At 49.5% G+C, this 13468-nt stretch overlaps 1 protein-coding gene across 1 annotated transcript; it reads right to left on the bottom strand.

Annotated features, from left to right (window-relative positions):
- Positions 1 to 251: 251 nt before the first annotated feature.
- On the bottom strand, positions 252 to 3842 carry LOC136467344 (phenylalanine ammonia-lyase-like). The gene is made up of 2 exons (XM_066465999.1): positions 3347 to 3842; positions 252 to 2300 (listed from the first exon to the last, which is right to left on the bottom strand). The coding sequence occupies exons 1-2, from the start codon at positions 3709 to 3711 to the stop codon at positions 551 to 553; spliced, it is 2115 nt and encodes a 704-aa protein (XP_066322096.1). The 5' UTR covers positions 3712 to 3842; the 3' UTR covers positions 252 to 550.
- Between the last annotated feature and the right edge of the window lie 9626 nt (positions 3843 to 13468).

The following is a 13468-nucleotide window of genomic DNA, read 5'->3' as shown; positions in this document are numbered from 1 at the left end:
TAGTTATTTTTTTAGTCTATATTTAATACTCTATGCATGTGTTCAAATATTCAATGAAACCGGGAGTAAACTTTAGGGGAGAGAGTAAGCAAGGCCTTAGTGTTTTTTTTTTTTTGGAACAGTGACATCCAACTCCCCCTGAATTAGCAAAATGGGGCTCCTCTCGGACTGGCAGTGATGATCAACTGGCTGGCACTAGCGCAGTATCCGCAAGATGAGACAGGAGCAGAGCATTGCATAGGATAGCATACTTAGAAGAAGGAATTGAGCACGTAAGATTTACTTCACCCCAAAATACAACAGTATAGTAGGATCTTAGAAAACGCTGCCCGCCGTGGCATGCACATGGCAGGGCAGCTACACAAAGAAGAAAGAACAACGCCACACACGCACACATATGGATCGATCAATACAACCAAAAGTCAACGACGAAGAACGACGACGGCACGATCTGGACATACACGTGTACAAGTTTTATTTTTTATGTATTTTCCTCCTCATCTTCTTCTCCTCCTGCTCCTCCGGCGGCCATGCACGGATGCATGCGTCTTTAGTTGACGACGTTGATGGGCAGCGGCTTGCCGTCCCACTCCTTGAGGCACTCCAGCATGGGGGCGACGAGCTTGCCCTGGCTGAGGCCGTTGAACACCTTGGTGCACTCCTCGCCGGGGGACTTGAGCTTCTCGCCCGTCAGGAACACGCAGCCGAGCTCCTCGCGGACGAAGCGGTACAGCGGGAACGACCGGCTGTCCGTGATCCGGTTCGCCAGGGGGGCGGTGCCCTCGGCCACGGCGACGCGGGCGGCCTCCACCTCCCGGGGCAGCACCGCGCGGAGCTCCTCCTCGAACTTGGTGATCTTGGAGAACACGGAGGGCTCCCGCTCCGCGTCGCCGCTGCTGAGGGCGTGGTCCACCAGCACGGCGCGCAGCTTCTGCATCAGCGGCAGGCTGGCGCTGGCCGGGTCCTCCGCGTACGTGAACACGCCCTCGCGGTCGATGGCGGTGATGAGCTCCTTCTCGCTGAACCGCGCGCTGGAGAGGTCGCCAGAGGGGTTCATGGTCAGCACCTTCTTCGCCACCTGGGTTACCGTGTTCTTCACCGACGTCTTGATGTTCTCCTCGAGGTGGCGCAGGTCGATGGCCTGGCACAGCGCCACGATGTAGGTGGACGACATGAGCTTCAGGATGTCGATGGCCTCCGCGGTCTTCCTGGCGGAGACGAGGCCCAGGGAGTTGACGTCCTGGTTGTGCTGCTCCGCGCTCTGGACGTGGTTGGTGATGGGGTTGCCCAGGTACTGGAGCTCAGAGCAGTAGGAGGCCATGGCGATCTCCGTGCCCTTAAAGCCGTAGTCCAGGCTGGGGTTGCGGCTGCCGGCCAGGTTGGAGGTGAGCCCGTTGTTGTAGAACTCGTTGACGAGCTCGGAGAACTGCGCGAACATGAGCTTGCCGATGTTGGCGATGGCGAGGCGGGCGTTGTCCATGGACACGCCGATGGGCGTGCCCTGGAAGTTGCCGCCGTGCAGCGCCTTGCCGCGGTGGACGTCGATGACCGGGTTGTCGTTGACGGAGTTGACCTCACGCTCGATGGACTTGGTGGCGGCGCGGATGACCTCGATCTGGGGGCCCAGCCACTGCGGCGACGTGCGGAGCGCGTACCTATCCTGCTTGGGCTTGAGCAGCGGGTCCAGCTCGTTCACCTTCTTGGCCTGCTTCATGAAGGCGCTGCCGTCCAGGATGTGCTCCATGATGGCGGCGGCCTCGATGGACCCCGGGTGGTGCTTGAGCTTGTGGGTGAGGTGGTCGGTGTACTCGGGCTTGCCGTTCATGACCTCGCAGAAGACGGCGGACAGGACCTCGGACAGGACGGCGAGGACGTTGGCGTCGTACATCACGGTGGCCGCGAGCGCGGAGCCCACGGAGGTGCCGTTGACGATGGCGAGACCTTCCTTGGGGTTGAGCTTGAAGAAGCCGCCCTCGATGCCGGCGATCTTGAACGCCTCTCCGGCGTCCACCTTCCTCCCGTCGACGGTGGTGGCCTGCGCGTTGGGGCGGCCCATGATGAGGCCGGCGATGTAGGAGAGCGGGACCAGGTCGCCCGACGCGGTGATGGTGCCCCGGAGCGGCAGGCACGGGCTGACCCCGGTGTTGAGCAGCTTGGTGATGGCCTCCAGGATCTCGAAGCGGATGCCGGAGTAGCCCTGGAGGAGGGTGTTGATGCGCACCAGCATCGCCGCGCGGACGACCTCCGACGGCAGCGTGTGGCCATCGTTGCCGGTGCCGAAGATTCCGGCGTTGAGATGCCTGCAGGGGAGCGCACATGGGTCAGTCTGACAGCACCGATAGAATTCGTTACTGAACTGCCAAGTTGCAGCCTGCTGACGGTACCAGACATGCTACTAGTAATAATTTGTGAAAGTTGAAAACAAAAGAGTCAGGGCTGAACACGGCCTGACAGTAGTTTTAAAAATTTGGGTTCGGTGTGTGTACACAATGCGCCTGGTTGCAGAGTGTACAAGGTCCACATGTCAACTTGTTTCGTGTCCAAAAATTTGAAAAACAAAACAAGTTTGGATCTAGTACGTGTTTTTGAGTATTACATTCAGATACAAGACTGTATACACTTTTGTTGTCATGTCACATGTGCATATATAATACTTTTGTCCCCTTTTCATGTCACATCTATGTATCCTTCCATAGTTTCCATAGAAGAAAGAAAACTTATCCCAAGCTCCGACCTTTCCCCGTGACCCGTCCCACATGACATGACTACAAACCTCGGCCCGATCTCCAGGCTCCCTGCTGACTTGTCAGACGCCGCCGCCGGCCGGCCTGCAGCTGCAGGCGAGGAGGGAAGCCGTTTTTCCAGCACCGTGCCATGGTCATGCCATCCGGCAGAGCCGTGCCCGGCGGCGCATGACCGGTTCGCATGTGAGCGGCGTGCATGCGCCCCGTAACTTCCTTCCTTCTAGACTAGTTCATGGCGAGGAGGGAAGACTGTTGCCTTCCGTTTGCTGGCTGCAGCCTCGTGATTCTCAGGAGGCAAAAGCACAGCACCGATGCACTGTGACTCCGTGACGCAAAGAATCCTACGTCTATACGTACTGGAGTACGGAGTACTTTATTTAACTGGCGTGTGGGCCCCAGTTGATGAGGCAGTGACCCAGTCACACCCAGGCTCCCGACGCATGCAAGGGGCTAGCCGGGACCAGATCACCAGCAATTAACAGATCTGATCTAGTACCACTATGGCTAATTACACGGCAACAAAACCATACTATATGTGTACAGGAGCAATGAATGATGATGCCGGAGGGGAGACGGTCGATCCGGTTGGTGGTGGTGGTTACCTGAGCAGCTCGACCTGGAGCGCGGGTCCGTCCTTGGTGCGGCGGTGGGAGGTGCCGCCGAACCCGGTGGTGACGCCGTAGATGTCGCCGCCGTGCGCGATGCAGTCGAGGATCCACTCGCTGCTGGCCTTGACGCGGGGGCGGGCGTCCTCGTCGAGCTCGACGGCGACGCCCGACGCGTCCTTGGCGGCGGCGACGGCGGCCACCTGGCCGACGCGGAGCGTGGAGCCCTCGATCTTCACCACGGGCTGCCGGGCCTGCGCCACCATGCGCTTCACCTCGTCCAGGTGGCTCCCAGCCAGCTCCGCCGCCGCCGCGCCCCAGTTCAGCGGGTCGCTCTCCACGATGGCGCCGTTGCCCGCCATTGCTGTGTTGTGCTGTGCTGTGGTTGGGGCCGGCGGGCGCGCGGAGGGGGCAGGAGGAGGGAGGTGGACTGCTGGAGGGTGGAGGAGAAGAAGAGCCGGAGGAGTGGGCTGCTCTTCTTGGAGGGAAACGGCGGGGGAGGCCGCGCTTAAATAGGTGGCCGGGGCCGGGGCTGGGCACGACGGGTGGGCGGAGTGAGGTGAGCACAGCAGGTCGCTGCTCTGTAGTGGGATGGTTGGTGAACGATGGGGTGGATCTCAAAGCAAAGAGACTTTCTGATTTTTTTTGTTTCGATATTATATTAATTGCCCTTTTAATATGTTTTTAATTTCTATTTAATTGCCTTCTCTATCCTCTGCTACCTACTACGACTCCTCACTAGTCCTCAACTAGTGATCTCTCGAGAGAGAGAGGAGCTTCAACTTGAGAGAGAAAGAGGTACGGATCGGGCGGAGGGTGGAGGATGCTGGACAAACAAACGCCACCAACCCTGAAAACGAAAACCGGGCTACTCACCCAGTGGAAACCGCGGTGGTTGGCGGGGGCAATTATTGCGTGTGCCATTCGTAAGAAAAATCACCCGGTTCCAGTTCGGGTTCGGGCGCACCACTTCCCCTTCCTCTTTCGGCCCCGTCCGGCTGAAAAACACTTTTGGGCTGAATGGTTGTGAACGAAAAACACTGTTCTAGCTAAAAAAAATAAGCCGAACAAGTTTAATATAGGGTAAGTCGAACGGGGCCTTCGTTCTGTGGGTTGCCTCAGGCCTCGAAATGTCAACGGTGAATTTTCTATCGGGGGTTACTGCTCCATCCCCGTCCTCGCGGGGGCAAATTTCCCCCGTCCCCATCCCCGTGAAGGCTCGCGGGGAGCACTTCTTCCCCATCCGATTTAATCCCCGCGGGGATCCCCATCCCCGCATCCCTTTTGAGCAGCGCGCGGCGCGGTGCGGGCGCGAAGCGGCGTTGGATGTGGGGGAGAGGGAGAGGCGCCGCTAGGGCTTGCTCGCGACGCCATCGCGGGGTCATCGATGTCGGGTCGGTTGGCGGCTTCGAGCGGGGGCGGTACGGCGATGGCAGGTCGGTAGAGCCAGATCCATCGCCGTCGATGCCTGTGGTGTCCGGATCCGTCTCCACCGCTCCTCTGGCTGGCCGCCGCCAGTGCTGTGGGCGAAGGGCACCGCGCCCTGCACGACAGTTGTGGGGGAGAGGTACAGGGAGGGACGCTCGGCCTTGGGAGCGGCAAGCGACTGCTGCAGCTAGGAGCGGGAGGAGATTGCGGCGGCTGCGGCTGGAGGCGAGCGTGCGAGAGCGAGAGAGCGGCGGCTGCGGCTGCGGCTGGAGGATGGAGTGAGTGACCAGATGGGGATTGAGGAATTAAGGTTGGATGGCGCGTTATATACCTCCGCGACTTATTGTGCCTTTACATGGGCTGGCACCTGGGCTGCCTGCTGCGTGCTTTGCGGGGTGGGTTGGCGGGGATCGGGGTCGGGGACCAGACAACCATCCCCGTCCCCGCCATCCCTGACGGGGACAACCTTCCTACCAAACCTTTTTCCGTGGGGATTAATTCTCCCCCATCCCCGTCCTCTAATGGAAGAATTCACCGCGGAAAATCAAGAATCGGGTCCCGTTGACATCTTTACTCAGGCCTTCACACAGTCAGACGCGTGCGGTCACCGATCCGGCTCCCCCTGTAGCTGTAGGCAGCCTGTAGCTCAGTAGCCGTAGCTGGGCTGGCAACCCCATCATCCGCCGTGGGATATGTTAATCCGTTTCGGCAGTTGGGCTGTCTGGCCTCCTCCGAGTCTCAAGAGCCCTGACCACGCTAAGGACACGTGGCGGCGACCGGCGCTGCGGTTTTTGTTTATCGTCCACCGATCCGGTGCCAGTTCCACGCCTGCTGAGTGCTCGGTCAGCCAGCCAGGAATCGTGCACGGGCGCCGTCGGCTCCCGAGGTCGTACCATGTGTGGGAGAACGCGAGCAGGAGCGGACAGAGTTCGATCGTCACCGTCAGAAACCTGGGAAGCAACAACGTTATCCAGACAAATTTCCGGTCAGCATTCCTTTCTATTCTTTGTTTGTATGGGACGGCGGCAGGCGTTACAAAAACCTGGGGTGCAAACCGTGGGACAATTTTGATCACACCGTACAAATGCTTTCAGAGGATCCACGGAAGGCAAAGCCAGGTCCTGACGAGAACGTGCGGTGCGAGTGTCGGACACCGTACCTGGCTACTGCGCAGACGAGGGAAGGGGCGGCACGAAGTGAATGTCGCCGCACGAGGCAGGCACGTGCATGCCCGGCGGGGGAAGTCTCGCGTGCGGGAAGAGTCATCCACGAGTGGGAATAGACGCAGGGGAGGTGAACGGCGAACGGCTGCGGCTTGCTTTCTTTAGCAAGTAAGAAGTCCGGAATAGATCACTTGTTAATTTAGAACACGATATAGAATATAAATTAGAGCACTGTTTCTTCTAAAAAAATTCTAAAATTTGGCTTCATCACTTACACTTACAATAGTTCTTCTCTTGAAGTTGCTCTTAAGGGTCTATTTAGGTGAACTAAGGTTAGTTGTTAGTTGGACTAAAAATTAGCTTAAATTAACTCAGGTTAGCTCATCCACGCCTGCTGAGTGCTGACCGTGTCAGCCAGGAAGACAGACCGTGCACGGCCGCACGGCCGCCGTCCGCTCCCGAGGTCGTCCAGAACGTGAGCAGGAACGGACAAAGCTCGATCATCACCGTCAGAAACCTGGGAAGCAACAACGTTGTCCAGACAAATTTCCGGTCATCATTCCTTTCTATTCTTTGGCTCCGTTCCCTTCGCTGAAAAAAGTCAAAACGTTGTTTCGGTTGATTTGTTGTGAGAGAAAAACACCGTTCTGGCTGAAAAAACAAGCTGAAAAGTATGGATTATAAAAGAAGCGAACAGGACCTTTGTTTGTACTATGGGACGGTGGCACGCGTTAGAAAAAACCTGTGGTGCAAACCGTGGGACAATTTTGATCTCACCATACAGATGCGGCTATAGTTTAGCTTAGCTGTTAGCCCGTAACTACTAAGGTGTTGTTTGGATGAGCTAGTGCTAGTTATTAGATGACTAAAAATTAGGTTAAATTAGATAAGGTTAGCTAGCTAGTTGGGTAATTTAATTAGACCTCTTGTTTGGAGGTATTAGAGTTAATTTTAGCTAATTTTAGTTAGCTAACAATTAAAAGGACCTAAGATCAACTCCAATAGACTCTCTATATCTTTCCTAATCGTTAGAAACAGAGATTTTGATAAAAAATACATTCCAATAATTTTTTAATTGGATATCAAATATAGCTTCGCCCTGTTAGCTCCAGCAAACAAATAAAAAGCGAGAATAACTTTATAGAGTGCACACAAGATATAGAAAAAGCTGTTAAAGGATGAAAAGATCGATATAGAAAATGACTATTATTCAAATAGCTTTCTAAATATTGATTTAGAGAGGGAGTTTAAGAAAGATTCTTAGAAACGCTCATGACATTTTCCCCTTGCTATTGGTACTCCAGTTTCTGTACCTTACAATATAAGTCACGAGGTTTACTTCTTTAATTTAAAAAACTTGTAATTGCCCAAAAAAGGGCATTAAGAAACGTATACGACATATATCCCTTTTTGTTCACTCTATGTATATTGTACTTGTACTCACATGAATTGTTATATTGATGTCATATGGCATTTATCTGCTACTTTATTTTATATATATCTGAAATATTTCACAAGGTTTAGGATAAAAGTGTTGCCTGTATTATGTCAAACTTGCAGTTAGCCACTGAGAAACGTATCATCCCTCTTTTGTGCATTCTACAACACTCGATTCTCATCGACTACAACTTTCCCAAGTTCCTTTTTGAAACGAGACAACTTTCCCAAAATAAAAACAACACTTTTCAGAAAAGCAAAACCTGTCAAGTTTCTTACCTTTGTTTTGACCGAAAATTCGTGCACTCTTCTTCTCAGGTAAGCACCAAGTGAACATTTCAGATTTGGATCAGGGTTTGCATTGGGTTGTTAGCCTTGTGGTGATAGCATATGGCAGTAGCCTTGTGGTGATAGCATATGGCAGTACGGGCAGATGGTTTGCATATGTAATGAACGACTTTTTTTGGGTCCGTATGCAGATTGACTTACTACCTGCCTGATAGAGTGAACAATTTGGTACGTGTGGTAACGCTGTAAAGTCGATCTCTCACCCATGAATACAAGGCTCTGGCTAGCATCTAACCTCAAAAAAGCGAAAGTGTCGCCCCTTAGCAAATACGCATGCTACCTTAAATCCAACCATGCACGATTTGTGTATCTGAACTTGAGTCGTTTCCTCTGCCGCTCACTTCGAATAACTTAATGAGGTTGATCCCACATCCGCACTATCACTAGGACAAAACACTCTCATAGTTGCATTGCCATCCATAACTCATATCGACGATAAAAATGACATAGTTTTACATCTCAAAAACACAGTCAACACACCTCGAAATAAAAGAAAATGTGCATACCATGAACATATATTATCAAATAACAAGTTCCACATGTACTTAGAGTATTTCTCTACAAAACATAAGATTTTGGAGAAGATGGAGCTAGTGGGCCCACCATAGGGGGGGTGTCGGCGGACCACCCCTATGAGGCCAACTACCCTCCAATGCGGTGTGGATTCAAGAAACATGCTCCCAAGCAAGCTTCAACCATTGGATGAAGAGTATGTTTCCTTTGGACGACTCACAAGCTAAGCACATGGATTAATAGGCCCACGTATCGAAGTGGTCACACCACCTCATACCCACTCAAGAAGAAGGAAGAGAGCACCCCACCATAGGCGGGCACCTGTCATAGGGCAGTCGGTCGACCCCCCTAGGTGGTCATGCAACTGAAAGCTCTAGTTTGGTTTTGGATAATTGATGAAACCCTAGGTACTAACCTTTGGCTCTAAGTGAACATGAGATAGATTAGTACACACCAAGCAATGGAGCAAATGGATGATGATCATGATGATGGTGATGGCCATGGTGATGATCGTGCTCAAGCTTGGAAAAGAAGAAAGAGAAAAATAAAATGGCTCAAGGCAAAGGTATACTTGATAGGAGCATTTTGTTTTGCCACTCAAGACATCAATGGGTGTGAGTGGGTTCAGGATAGATACCGTACTACAAAGAGGGGGTGAAACTCATCGTGAAATGCGGCTATCAAAGTGCCACTAGATATTCTAACTTGTTGCATATGCATTTAGATTCTAGTGAGTGCTATCACGCTTGAAAAATGCTTTGTAAAAATGCTAACACATGTGCACAAGGTGGTACACTTGGTGGTTAGCACTTGGGAGCAAGGGTGGTGAAGTTTGAGAAGAGGAGGAGCTGATTTGGTGTGACCTGACCCTGGTCTTGGGATGACCGAACCCGTTGGTGGTGAGTCTGGTCACCATCTCAAAACAAGCGCAGCTCTGGTCTTCGACCGGACCTTGGCGAGTTGTAGGACTGGACCCTCCCCTGAGAGTCAGGTTGTGGCACGACTGTGCGCAAAGAGGAGTCGAGTGAGGACCGTACCCTGGCTCAGTCCGGTCATGGGTGATCGGACCCAATCCGAGGGGTCTGGAACCTCTTGATGTAAAGAACGCCTTGACCGAACTCTGGGCTTTGGCAGGTTTGGTCATTTCTGCTAGGGGGTCCGGTCATTGTTTCTCGTTTGGGGTCGCTCTGTCTCTGCTTCGGACTTGAGCGACCGGACCTAGGGGTCATGGTCTGGTCCCACATTAACTTGTGCGCGAACGTTACTTGACCATTGGAGATGAATGACCGAAGTTTAAAAGGGGGACACGTGCACGACATCCATGACAGGGCCCTACTGACCGGACTCTAGGCAGAGTCCGGTCGCCTCACAGACAAGCCAATAATAGAGCTAACGGCTCTATTGTTTGGGGCCCTCTATAAATAGTGGTTGGCTGGCTTGGGCTCACTCTCTTGGCCTTTTCTATTGAGAATACACCCTGCCTAGCCAATCCTCTCTAACTCAGCTTGCTTGATTGATTCATCATTTGGTGAGATTGGAGAGCATCCAAGTGTATTGCTTTGAGTGATTGCATCTAGAGGCACTTGGTGTTTGTGTTTCGTTGTAGATTTCGCTTGTTACTCTTGGTATTTGCCGACACCTAGATGGCTTGGAGTAGCAAGGATCATTGAGCGGAGGGTGGTGCTTATCTCCGGCTCCGATCATGGTGATTGTGAGGGAGTCTTGTGCGTTCCTTGTGGAAGATCACAAAAGACAACTCTAGTGGATTGCACGTGGCTTATGGATCCCCACCTTGTGTTGGTTGTACGGCACCCGGTTGTGGGTTAGGCGTGTGATACGTATTAGTGTGTGAACCTCCAAGTGGGTGAATCGCCACAATGGGGACTAGCTTGCTGGCAAGCAAGTGAACCTCGGAGGAAAAATCATTGTGTCATCATTGTCTCCATGGTATTCATTAGAATTCATTGTGATTGATCTCTTGCCGGCTCAGTATATCCATCTCTAGCTCTTGTATTTACTTTGTCATATACTTGTGTAGAGCTAGTTGTAGCTAGTGAGTAGTGTAGCATAATTAGTTGTAATTAGCTTGCTAGTTTGCTCACTAGGTATAAAGTAGTGACATAGCCTTTGAGTGATATATAGAGATCATAGCAACAAGACTTATGGATAGGTGGCTCGCAACACTTGTAGTGGTAGCGCAAAATTCGCTTCGTCATTAAGTTGACTAACCATTTGTCTTAGTGTTGTTGTAGAAATTTGTATAGGCTATTCACCTCCCTCTAGCCATTTAGGACCTTTCACCAACCCACTTCTTTACTCCACCGCCTTCTAGCTTCCCACATGCAAACAAACACAACATTAGATGATCTGAACCATGCAATTTGAAGGTGGTCTGATCCAAGGGATGACAAGGAAGATCACATGGATCCATGGGCCCACCTCCAACTACTATAAATAGGGGGTACTCCTAAGCCTGATAATGAATTGCAATCCAATCCTAACCCTAGTCCAATCCTAAATATTTGGAGGAGGTCCCTTATCCTATCCAATCCCCGTTATTCACTAGCTAAATCCAATACAGCACCACACTTTGCTAAGGGAAATCCTGTTCCAATCCTGGCCCATAGCTATCTCCAAGAAAAGATCTCCAAACAACTCCATATTCCAAGGCATATAGCAACATCTTCAAAAAGACATTTTGTTATTGCGTTTGTTTAAGTACTTGGACAAAAACTTATGTGTTACATAATGGCTTGATCTGTGTATTCTTGAGGAAAAAGGGCAACATGTGAGGTCTCCCTCTGCACGGAATCCGTCACCGGAGATGAGGAAGATGACCGGAACAGTGAACACGAACTGGAAACATAGTGGAATTTTGGTGCCGCAACTTCGCAGCTTTTTTAGACTCTATTTATCACAACTTACACAAAGCAAAGAGCGACTCTCAGCCATAGAGAACATAGCGCCATGTACTCCACTCCCTCCTACAAGATCACACCATCCGACGATCGAACAAGCGGTGCCCACAACTTGTACTGACTCAAAACGAAAAGAACAGAGAAGAGACAACTACGTGAATGCCGTGTCGTAAACTGAGCGTGATTCTAGTAGTACATGATGCACCCATCTAGGTTCAACGCTCATTTGCTAAGAATAGTAAACTGAATGACTAAATGATGCTGAATTAATGAATAACATGCATGTTTACTTTACTAATGAAAACATATCAGGACTTCAAATCAAGCTTCAACAAAAGAAGTCCGCATCATGGAAAGAGTAACCCAATAAAAAGGATAGGGCATATAGAGGAAGAAAAACATTTTAGTCACCCAATAGTAGTATATTCCGAAGAGTTTATTGGCCAAAATTCTCTACTATTAATTGCAGTACTACACTGACCACGACAATCAAACTTGTGTTGCATCTCCCACAATCAATTGAAAATAGATCAAATATCTATAGGACAAGAAAAATACGACATGGTTGTAGCACTAATCATGGTACTACTCTATTACATATCTGTTGAGAGCTACCTTATACTTCAAGGCTTCGTTCAACATGCCAAACGTTGAATTCCAATGATGCTAAGCATCTAGCACTAGCCCTGAATTACTTTTCAGTCCTAATGCTTGAGAACTTGAATTGAAGGTTTGCATGCGAGATGGTGTATATGTTATGACTTTGATAATGTCCTGAATTCTACCAACTACATTCAGAATCACCTTCAAGCCTGATTGAACCATGATATTCAACACATGTGCAAAATATCTCACATGGAAGTGTTCACCTCTGAAAGCAATCTGCACACTAGGACTAGCAACAACCATCACCAAGAAAGCAATCGGCATTGCGACAAGCCACTGTGACCGATGGGCCAGCCAGTCATGCAGGAGATCAAAGAAGCTAAGACCACACAATGAACTATGTCGTCTCCCTTAGAACTCCATATAGCTATGCACAAATGGGAGGGTGAGGACACAACATGCAAATTTGAAGGCCAACAGGGGCAGCAACAGAGGAGGCAGAGGTGGAGCCACGGAGGAGAAAGCAACACACTTTTTTGATAGCTAAGTGACGCAATTTTAGGAGCATTAGGAGGAGAAGATGGATATGATCCTTTTCACGATCCATGAGCTCAACCCTTAGTTATAATCCGCGCACATTAGCATGGGCCATATCAAGATCTAGCCCTTTTGAACACAACTCAATCCAATCCAACCCTTTTTCAAGCAAGTCCATATAGGATCCATATAAAACAACCCATTTGTTTGGGCACCTGTACGGCCCTTGGACCTATAAGGCCCATTCCCAGGGCGAATTACTCCTCTCCAAATCATTCAATAGAAGCTGAACACCACTCCAAAAAAGAAGAGATGCTCCATTTGTATCTTAGTGCTAGTAGGATAGTCTAGTTATTGAAAGTGTTTACTTTGGCAATACGGATGAGGATATCATTCACAGGGAAATCAGAAAGTAGCACATGAGACACAAGTTTATACTAGTTTAGGTACATGGTACCCTACATCCAGTTTGGAGTATATCTCTTTATCTCGTATGCTCGAGATTGCAAGGGGTTGTTGATTGTTGCTTTCGGTACCAATCAGGGGCTCCCTACCCCACCTTATATAGTCCCTGGGTAGGTTACATGGATCCCAATTGGTTCACATATATGTTTCCTTGTTGGTTACAAGAAAATCTTATCTACAATTTTCTCATATCACGTAGAATCCGGCATCTAGACTCCTTACGCCAAGTTACTTGTGTATCACTGGTGGTACTTCTTAGCATCACTAATAATAATGATACTTAAGAAGTACTTTGGTATTTAATTGTGACTAAAAGGAATATATATATATATATATATATATATATATATATATATATATATATATATATATATATATATATATATATATATATATATATATATTACCTCAGGGAAGGACTAGTGAAGAAAATATATTGATAACTCATACTTATACTTATGATGGACAAATAAACCAACCAACCTTCTACTTTAAACATGGGTAAATCAAGAGGTAGGATATATATATCTTGAAGGATAACTATATAATAGATGAACATTCAGAGTACTCCTTATGATAGCAATAGCAAGACTAAGTAGATGCAATAAAGAGACTAATTCCTAAGTCATTCTTAATTACAAGTCAAAGCATACATTGATTAGTGCAATTATACTTAGTAATCATGGCTAAGGTTAACTTCATAT

This window comes from Miscanthus floridulus, chromosome 7 (assembly GCF_019320115.1).
Source record: "Miscanthus floridulus cultivar M001 chromosome 7, ASM1932011v1, whole genome shotgun sequence".
NCBI lineage: Eukaryota > Viridiplantae > Streptophyta > Magnoliopsida > Poales > Poaceae > Miscanthus > Miscanthus floridulus.
This window is presented reverse-complemented; position numbering and strand designations above follow the sequence as displayed.

What these genes read in the sequence shown, in the direction of transcription:
- LOC136467344 (XM_066465999.1), bottom strand. Translation starts at nt 3,711, where the DNA reads ATGGCGGGCAACGGCGCCATCGTGGAGAGCGACCCGCTGAACTGGGGC. An exon ending in CTCCAGGTCGAGCTGCTCAG is followed by an intron (nt 2,301 to 3,346) that starts GTAACCACCACC and finishes GCTCCCCTGCAG; the next exon opens with GCATCTCAACGCCGGAATCT.